Source organism: Pithys albifrons, chromosome 6 (genome assembly GCF_047495875.1).
Source record: "Pithys albifrons albifrons isolate INPA30051 chromosome 6, PitAlb_v1, whole genome shotgun sequence".
NCBI lineage: Eukaryota > Metazoa > Chordata > Aves > Passeriformes > Thamnophilidae > Pithys > Pithys albifrons.
The window spans coordinates 41,308,382-41,318,820 of NC_092463.1; the positions used below are offsets into that span (position 1 = coordinate 41,308,382).

At 44.4% G+C, this 10,439-nt stretch overlaps 1 protein-coding gene across 1 annotated transcript; it reads left to right on the top strand.

The window, feature by feature from the left end:
- Positions 1-4,522: 4,522 nt before the first annotated feature.
- FAM180B (family with sequence similarity 180 member B) lies at positions 4,523-8,912 on the top strand. Its single transcript, XM_071559461.1, has 3 exons — positions 4,523-4,658; positions 6,528-6,595; positions 7,132-8,912. Exons 1-3 carry the CDS (start codon positions 4,592-4,594, stop codon positions 7,561-7,563), a joined length of 567 nt encoding a protein of 188 aa, XP_071415562.1. The 5' UTR covers positions 4,523-4,591; the 3' UTR covers positions 7,564-8,912.
- Positions 8,913-10,439: the final 1,527 nt, after the last annotated feature.

A 10,439-nucleotide genomic window follows, 5' to 3' on the forward strand; every position in this document is an offset into this window, starting at 1 on the left:
CTGTTTCTGTTTTCTGTTGCCATGTCTCTCACAGCATGCTGATTTTGATATATACCTATTGCATAAGACAGAAAAGTTCCTGGCACCACTTCTGTTACCATGAAAATGCTTTATAAAGCACATTTTCTCTCTGCGTTCTTCAGCCCCAGGTTGAGATGCCGCGCCAAGACTCATGTTCTATATATTATAAAAAATACATATTTCCCAGTATGGTAAGTCAGAAGACTGATGGTAGAAGGAATAGAAAGAAATCTGCCATAATGTTTGTGTAGAGGGAGAATTTGATTGACGTCACATCAAGAAATGTTATACACAATGCCTTGTCAAGTTAGACAACATGCAAAGTTTGCTCAATAATGTGTGTACTGGAAACGTAGCCAGCCCTGGGGGGACAGGCATTGGTTTCAGTAGGTCTATAATACATGGAATGGTTGCTAATGGAGCCAAATCTCTTCTCATTATTTTAGCCTGGAAGATCATGAAGATGGCAATTTACTCACCCAGATGCATTATCCCAGGGCACAAGAGGTTATACAGCATCCTCCACTGCTTCTGAGCTCCAGGGACAATTTTTGCCTGTGGAGCCTGCTCACTTTGGCTTCCTCGTGGCTGGTTGATATTTGCTTCATGCTGGATAAGGTGTGGTCACCTTGGTCAAGCACAAAGCTGGCTTCCAAATCCCCTGTCCCTGCTTGTTCTGCACTGCCAGCCTCCACGGGGCTTGTTTGCCTGGGTTGGATTCCTCAAGTGTAGGAGGATGTTGGATGAGATTAATGTCAGATGTAGCAGACTTACAGACACACTATTTAGAAGACAGATTTTCTGGTACTGGAGGGACAAACAGACTTCACGCTATGACTCACAGTCACTATGTTGAGCTTCTCCAGCTGAGCAGGTTTTGCTAGTGTTTTCTAGAACTCTGCCATTTCTCCCTACAACCAGGCAAGCAGATGCTCCTCCCAGAGGACGTGGCTATAGGCAGTGTCAGGGTGTCCACCTGCATCATGACTGCACAGTTGGTATAGGCCTTATAATTGATCTTCAGTCAAAATCCAGATGGGGATTTCAGTTGAGCCTAGAATCATAGAATCATAGAATCAGTTGGGTTGGAAAAGACCTCCGAGATCATCGAGTCCAACCCTTGGTCCAACTCTAGTCCATTTACTAGATCATGGCACTCAGTGCCACGTCCAATCTGCGTTTAAAAATCTCTAGGGATGGTGAATCCACCAACTCTCTGGGCAGCCCATTCCAATGCCTGATTACTCTCTCTGGAAAGAATTTTTTTCTGATATCCAACTTAAATTTCCCCTGGTAGAGCTTAAGCCCGTGCCCCCTTGTCCTATTGCTGAGTGCCTGGGAGAAGAGACCAGCCCCCACCTGGCTAGAACTTCCCTTCAGGTAGTTCTAGACAATGATGAGGTCACCTCTGAGCCTCCTCTTCTCCAGCCTAAACAACCCCAGCTCCCTCAGCCTCTCCCCATAGGGCTTGTGCTCCAGTCCCTTCACCAGCCTTGTTGCTCTTCTCTGGACTCGATATCCTTTCTAAACTGAGGGGCCCAGAACTGAACACAGTACTCAAGGTGTGGCCTCACCAACGCAGAGTACAGGGGAAGGATCACTTCCCTGGTCCTGCTGGCCACGCTATTTTTGATACAGGACAGGATCCCATTGGCCTTCTTGGCCACCTGGGCACACTGTTGGCTCATGTTGAGCTTCCTGTCAATTAGTACCCCCAGGTCCCTTTCTGCCTGGCTGCTTTCCAGCCACTCTGTGCCCAGCCTGTAGCGCTGCAGGGGGTTGTTGTGGCCAAAATGCAGGACCTGGCCTAGCACTCCTGCAGAACAGAGCTTATGGGACTACTGAAGGACAGGCTGGATGACAGCATGCCACATATCACACTGCATCCCACGACATTTTCTTCGAGTTGTGTAAGAAGGTGCAGTGGGATGGGGCCCTCCCTGTCAATGTTACATAGCTCATTACTCCTTCAAACAGTGGATGCCGCTCATAAACTGAAAGAAAAAGACAAGGAAAGCATAAGGATTGGCAGTACCATACCTGGAAAATACTGGTGTAACAGGTCCTGTCTGGTTATGGTCAGTACTTCACTCCTACTTTCCTCAAGGTTTTCTTCCTTCTTCCCCTTCAGTGATTCAAACCTCACCTTCCCTGGGAGCCGTGTTTGTCCTTCTTCCTTCCACTCTTTCCTCAAACTTCCCCTAATCTTTCTCCCATGAGCAGCTAGCAGACAGACCCAGGCAACTATGATCTTCCCATGTTCTGTGTGAGATGATGGAAGAAAGTGATTTCTCCAATTCTATAAGCAGAATTTCCCTTTTGTGAATATGCTATCTCCCTGCAGTCCCATTTCAAAGAACTCTCCCTCCCGAGGAGGCTTTTCTAATGTTGTATTAACCACATCTTGTGCCTCAAACCAGCATCCAACCAGATCGTGTCATTTTTAATCCCTCTTATCTTGTTCCCATTTCCCATCTTCCTGCTTCAGGAGGTCATGGTGAAAAAGATGAAACCAGCCAAGGTGCTCCTGCATAAAGCTGGCTTGTTGAAACATTTTGAAACTGCTCTGACAACAGACAGTTTGACCAGGGGAGTGCAGAGGGGCAGGGTTGTTCTCACTCAGCAGCAAATACATGGCAAGGACAAAATCCTTTAGGAGGAGCACTGCCAAACATTGCAGTCATACACATAGGGACTGCGTGCAGCTGTCAGAAATGCAGGCTTGTTTCTCTGCAAGTATTACTGCTGTACAGACAGCTAAGGCATATGCTTACCACTCTGCAATTGCCTTTCTGTGTGGGATAGTGATGTAATTCTACAAAATTCCCCTAGCTTAAGGCAGCATCCACACTGATTCTTGTCTCACCTGCCACTGTATCAGTCACCTTGAGCAGACTCTGATCCTCCTCTCTTCTCCCTCCCACCAACACAGATATCCTCCTCTAGGCACTTCAGCTGCAAGCTGTCCCTAGGAATTTCTCCTGTTGACAAAATCATGTACAGCCCTCGCAGATGTTGACCAGAATCGTGGGCTCCTCCCTGTGTCATATGCTGCATGCAAAAGAGCGGCATTTCATGGCCCATGGGACACTGGGGGTTTTGCCTAGTGAATTCTAGATGAAGTCATATGTACACTGTGGACTGTAAGGGACTCTGGCATGAAGAAGGCACATCAATCTTGCTGCACAGATGGGCCACCATTGTCTTGTGATTCACTGTTTAATAAAAGATACCACATCCCAGAAGAAAGGGATGCAACTAAAGCATTAAGCAGCAGAAAATAATGAAAAATGAAAGCAGCAGCATCTGACTGGAAGATAGCTAAGGGTATGATAGAAATGTAGGTCTTTGAATCCAAACTGAGGGTAAGAATGGCTCTGGATATTGTGGGCCCCTTCTTCCATGACCAGTCTGTGACTCTTCCATTATGTGCTGCTTCTCTTAGCCAGTGTGAGTCCATGTATTTCCAGGTACAGCTACAAATCCTGAAAGTTTCAGAAGCCATGGTCCTTTACACACTGACAACTTACTAACTGGGACATCATCCCAACCCTCAGTAAACTCTCTGGTGACAGTAGTCGCTACAAACTGATGTCTTGTAACTTCCTGAGAAATGGATGCCTTTCAGCTGTACCTCATCTCTTTTCTAGGCAGACTTCTTTCTCCCTTTAACCTGAGGGAGATGACATTTATTATGTATTTGTATAAACTTAGCATCCCATACTGTGCCATACAGAGTAGAAATACAGAACAGTTTGACTGGGGGTTGAGCACTAACAGAAGTGTAAAGATGTTTAGGGAACAGATATCTGCTGCAGAGGGAATCAGTTGAAGTTTTGTCTATGTAATTCATAACATCTGAGGCAGACTGTGCTCATTGTAACCCAGAAATCCAGTCACAGGAGAGGACGATGAGGTGTTAAAGCCTGAGTGACTTCAATACTTGCTGTTTGCTAGGTCAGTGTACTGAGTTCTCCCCCCAGGAGATTTGATACCAAACTGAACTAGTGACATTTCTTCTGCCTGCTTGTAAATTTTGGCTGCTACTGCATTCCACAAGTCTGCAGTCTGCTGACCTTATTTGTTTGTGACATTTCGGGATTGTTTGCATATTTTCAAACCTGGGTAAAGAAAAGCTGAAAATGAAGTCAAGGAGCCAAGCAGAAGTGTCACAGAGATGTGACAGAGGCACTGTGCAGAGATAGAAGGGACTAGAAGTCACCCCTTCTTCAGAGGCAAACATATGTAGTGTAATTTCTTGCAACTAATAGCTTTCTTTAAGGCATTGCAGTGGGAAGTCAGTCTTTGGAAAACAAGCTTAAACAATTCTGCCAAAAACAACAAAGTTTTCCAAGTTTCCAAAATACGATGGAAAATATCCTTCAGGGTCATCAAGCTGAACTACAAGCCCTTCCCAGGACTGCAATCAGGAACGCAGAAAGATGGATCCATTCCAAGAGAGGCTGCTGAGGCCAGGAGCAGCAAGGGAAGACGCCACAGCAAACTGCTCAGGCTACACACACAGCACTGTCTGCGGAGCTCGTGGCAGCTGCTCCTGGGCAGAGCTGCTATGGCCCAGACACAGTTCAATGCCTGGCTGTTCCTGTGTGTGTTTGCTGGATCCCAGAGGCTGACAGGTAGGAAGTGCATCTACTGGCAACACGGCTTCTTGGCTTGGCAAACATCTGTGCAACGCCATTTGCATGATGCTTTGCCTGCTTCTTCAGATATAGTCAGAGGCTTCAGATAGCTGTACTGGCATGGGAGAGAGCTGGAGTCCAGCTGGGGCATGTGCTGGGAGAGGCACTGGTACCTACTTGCAGGGTGAAGACCTGCTGCTAGTTTTGGTGGAAAGGGAGGATTTTCTTGTGCCTGCACTGAAAAACCCCCCTGCTTCTGCAATAATGTTTGTGGATTTTCTATATGCTTTTGGGGGAAAAAAATCTAAACTTGTTAAGTGATAAAATAAGTAAGGAACCATTTTCCCTTCCCCAGGAGATATTTATGTTACTATTTCAATACAATTTTATGTTTTGTTTAATCTTTCCCTAATCAAAAATCTACCAGTGTGTATATTTATGAGGCTGTTACTAATAACAGCAGTTTGGCATCTGTTCAACAAATGCACTGACTTTTGAGCCAGACATCTCTCAGTAGAGGGATCTATAAACCTAGAGGATCAGTTAGTAAAGAAAAGACCAGCAATAAAATTTTGAGATTATATAATATTTTTACCTAAGCTAAAAGCCTTGCTGGAACATTCATGGTGGAGTAGAAAAGAGAATCTACATCCCTACTCACATTCCAAAGCCACAGCTGGCTTGGATCATGGAGCCCGCAGCTGTGCAGAGAAACAATCCTTTGCAGCCTGCAGTGCGGCGGTGCACTGCTTCAGGCAGCTTGTACATCTCCCTGAAAAACTTTAATCAGGAATGGAAAGTTGGAAGTGGTGTTTGGTGGTAGCCATCACACACATACAGTACTAAGTAAGCTTTCTACTTTTTATATGCACCTGCTGAGCTTAACTCTGGAGTATTCAACATAAATTCTCACTCTTTTTATATACAAAAGTCTTCATCTATATAAAAATGAAAAAAACCAACCAAACAAATCCAAATGCATCAGAGAGATTACTATTTTATACAAGTTTTTTCCATTTCATGTTTCTTGACCTGAAGGATGAGTCTGTAAGAAGTAGAAGAGAGTCTTGGCAACATAATGACGCTGATCAACATAGAGAAGGGAGGGGATGCAGCCTCTCTCACACAGTTCTGAACCAAGGCTAGTGTATCCTTTTCACAAGGAAAGAAATAATAAAAGCAATAAATGCAGAAAGTATAAGCACTAGAAGTATTAGCAAATGATAACTGAGAAATTTTTAGGCTTAATTTGACTTTCATATTCAAAAGCTACCATTCCTCTGGCCTCATATCCATTTTTTCCAGTTTACATGGTGTCATGTGGCCCAGCGAGTAATCAGCTGGACATGAAATGAGCCATAATGGATCTGACAAGGTTTGTTTTACCCTCACATTCTGCCCTAGGCAGCAGCAAAATCTTAGGGAAGAAGTATAAAACCAGGATAAGCATCAGGTTATGTTACCACTAGCAGGTTGAGGAGCCTCCCAGCTCCCTTCTTCCTTGAGCAGCATTACTTTCTCCTGCAAAAAACCACCCAGTGACCAAACCCCATCAGTTCAAAGCCCATCTATACTTTGCATGAGAGGCTGCCTTGCTGCCTGTCAAAGCAAGTGCCTTGGCTGCTGTATGCCTCGGTTCTTCTGGAGGGATTATGGGCCTTGATACCCAAAACTTACCCTTGCCTCACTTAACCAGTGCTGCTTCTCTTAAAAAGCTTGTTTTGCTTATCAAAATTCCATGGTCAGCATCTGTCATGTTTGGCAGGCTATGAGTGGTAGCTCAGAAATATTGAAGCCATTATTGACAACTAAATGGCAAAAAACAGAAAGGTCTTGCGCTGCCAAACTCTTCCTGATGTCTTTCAGATGAACATCCTCACAGCAGCACCAACATGCTCCAACGCAGCCCAGAGGATGCTGACATCATGCTAGAGGTCTCCTGAGCACTGGGGTCCTGTGGGCCGAGGCACTGTTGGTGGCCATGCTCCCACCTACCTGCACGTAAAAACTCACCTGTTCTGTTTGTTCTCATCCCTGACGGATTTCAGGAGAACACCTTGGCGATGTCTAATTGCATTTGTGCTTGCTCCCATTGCGGGGTGCAGCTGAAGGGGTCTCTGCCCTGCCTCGTGGCACCTCGTACGCCTGGGGTGGGACACAGAACCATCCCCACTGGGTCAGGCGACTCCCCACAAGGGGCCAAGTCCCGCCCGAGGCAGCCGGGGCGGGAAGCAGGAGCCGAACAGTCCCTTGGGGAAACCGAGGTGTGGGGCCGGTCAGAAAAGGGGTGTGGGTCTGGCAGAGAAGGACATGGAGTGGGACTGGGCGGGCCGTGGGCAGCAAGCCAGGGAGCGGCCGCCTCCCGGTCCGCCCGAGCTTTGGCAGCGCTGCAGATGGCTCTGCAGCTCGTTGGTAGCTGCTGGAGGGGTTGTGCTGGGCTTTCCGTGCGCATGCTGCTCCTCTCTTCCAGATGCTCTGGGGAAGACTGGATATTCAGGCCAACGGGACAATCCGGCTGCGGGATGAAGAACTTGCCTCCCTACGCCCAGCACGGCGGTTCCTGCAGATTTTACAGGATGAAGTTCCCAAAATACCGACAGAGATTGAGCAGCATCTGAGATATTATTCCCTGACTGATACCCCCTTGCCTCTAACAGAGTTTGACCAACTCATTTTCACTAGTGTTTACTCTGCCTATCAGGTTCGTTACGTGCAGGGTCTGGATAAAAATCTCTGGATTCACTTTTTCTCTCAGCTGGCTGATGAAATCTTTCGTGACCTGTGCAAGGGGCTGTGCCCTGCAAATACCACCCTCCTCCTGGCTTCCTGGCCTTGGAAGGATAAACCTTCACATTTAGCATCCCTGAAACACTCCTATCATTCTAACCTGGCCAGGACCTAGAGAGACACTTAATGAGGGAAACTACCATAGGAAAGGACACACTTGTCTTCATTGCATCCTTGGTGATTTCCAATGCTTTCTACAAATATGCCCCACCTTTTTGTCGTGCTTTCTGTACTGTGCTGGCAACCCACTAAGAATTAATCACAAGCTTTTATTTTTAAATGAAAAAAGACAAAACAGTGGGTTTCACCCTCTCCTGATTTTTTGCTAAGTGGGCTGTGCTGAGGGCAGCAGTGCTATTTAGATGTCTTATCTATCTCGATCACTGATACTGGGGAGAAGGCTTGAAGTATTTTTCCAGGATGTTATGCTGGTGTCCTAGCTGACTGCATTTCAGATCATTCAGTTCAGCCCCCTTATATTCTCCCTGTAGTTTCAACCAAATACAGAATCTTTTCTCCTCTCCAGGATGCAACTAACCAGATTTTGTTTCATGATATAGCTCACACATTTAATTTCATTTTTCTGTTCACATGGAATCACATTTTATATGTCAATAGCAATTTCCCATCTCATGTATTCATTTTTCTTTAAAAAGCAACCTGAAAATGTATGTATTCCATGAAGCTTTCTAGTATTTGAATATTTACACATATTCACAGCTTTGTTTCAGTTATCAGTTTGGAAAATACTTCCTTAAATCTCATTTAAATTCTGAAGGATTGTGACCTACTTATTTCTTCAATAGATTTTGCCTCTCTTCTACAAAGTTTTTTTTTTGTACAGCTATTACAAACATAATACTCGGTCTCTATCCTCAAAGTCAGAAATATAATTATTTTATAGAAAAAGATCATTAACATTTGTCTTAAACATTGCAGTTTGGAATTAAATAAATGCAATTATCTCCTCAGGAGGGTTTGGATTTTATTTTTTGTTTTTTTCTACTAGGTTTCTTGCTGCCACTATAGATACATTAATTTTGAACATTATGCTTAGATGATGTGATCCATAATTCCCTTTCTACAAATATAATTTTTCCATGCTCAACAAAAGAGGCATGTGTGACATTTGAAATGGGAACAGTTAGATTTTGACCTAGTTAATCTTCTTCTAAGCAATTGCAGCCCAACAGATGGAGAGAAGAAATGGTAACACAGGAATAAGAAGCCTGGAAGCAAGATACCACAGACAATGGTTTTAGAGGTCAGGGTAAGGCTATGACAGGAAGAGACAGATTTGCACAGTTCAGTAAAGCAGGTTGGTTGTTGATGGCTTTTTGTTTTGTGTGTTTGTTTAATTTTGCTTTGTGCTTTGGGGTTGTATTTGTTTATTTGTTTGTTTTTCACCCCAAAGGATGTAGGAATTAAGAACAGACTTTTATTTGAAGTAAAATTTCTTGTTCCATCTAATGTTTTACTATTCTTGTGCTGGTTTTTTACATACCTCCGATCTCCACTCTTCGTCCTTTTACCAAATATACCCCCAGTCTTTAATGTCTGGGATATGTACAGAGTGACAGAGGCAGTAAGTGGCTGCTGACAAGCCAGTCCAAGCAGAAAATATCCAAAAGATGAGCTGATATGGCACTAATGCATGAAAATACTATATTCTGGAAAATATACAGTCTGAGCCATATGAATGTATGGATAAAGGCTGAGTGGGTTGGCTTGTGACTCAGATGCAAATACACTGCTTTGAAGTCAGAATTTTGTTAGGAGCAGTTTAAGAGCATTGCTATCTGTTGAGCAGATTGTAAGTGATGCCTGAGAGTTTTTGATTTTTAATTTTTATAGATTTTATAAGTAACTGCAATAGATGTAGCTTTTAATGTACCAATAAAAGTAACCCCAGTAACTCAATGTTTACACATTCTAATCTCATCCTGTATCCTCAAAATTCTGTTAGCTGCTTACTCTTCTTTTCAGGGTAGAATTCCAGAAAAACACCTTAAGGCCTGTACCAGAAGATATAAACATAGATAGAGTGACCTCTAAGTTCAGAACTTTGGAAGGCCTCCAAGGACTCTATGTGCTGCAAGGAAGACGAAGATGATGAAGGAGAGGTCCCAACTCACCCAGACTCAATTCTCAATGGGGTGTGTAGAGGGGCAGAATGGGGCAGAACTGAGGGGTGGCAGAACGAGGATTGGATGGACATTATTATAAAAATCATAGAACCAGTGTCATGGGGCATGTGCGTGGATATATATTCCTGGGTCCTGGAGGCTCCTTAAAGCTTCTGCTCCTTATCTTCTACTAAATTGGCCTGGAGTTCTTTTCTCCGTAGTCTTTAAGGCAACAAAAGTTAAACTCAATTGATGTTGCAAAGTTTGGTACATGCTCAAAATTATGCACTTCTGTAGTTTATATATTTTTGGGAGACAGACCAGGGTTTAGCTCAACTGAAACAGCACCAATGGTGCCACAATGAAGCCTCCAGCATTCTCTGCTCCTACTCAGTGGATCCTGCTGACTGGCTGTCTTCTGTCTGTCTGTCTGTCTGACTGTAGGAACACAACAGGGTCCTCTACAGCCACAATAGCCTCTCTACAGTTGCACTGCAGCTCGGCAGAACATGGTGTGTAAGAAACTGCTTAGAACACAGGTCCTGAAAACATCACTTCATGATTCCTTTGATCACACTTGCACTAGGCTATCGATGTAGCACATGGCAGGTTAGCAGTACCCTTGTATTCAAGGGGCTCATTTCTGGGGAATGTAATGCCCCCACAGTCATCAGTGCCAATGCGTAGCATGATACGACTCACATTTACATATTATGAGCCTGCTCCTGACCCAGATCTCCAGAGATTCAAAAATACATTTTTATTCTTCCTACTCACCTTGCTTCTGATCTTTCAGAGGATGGTCTGTATCTGGACTTGAGCCCTCATCTTTCATTACAAGGGCTAGAAGCCTACATTTTTGTTT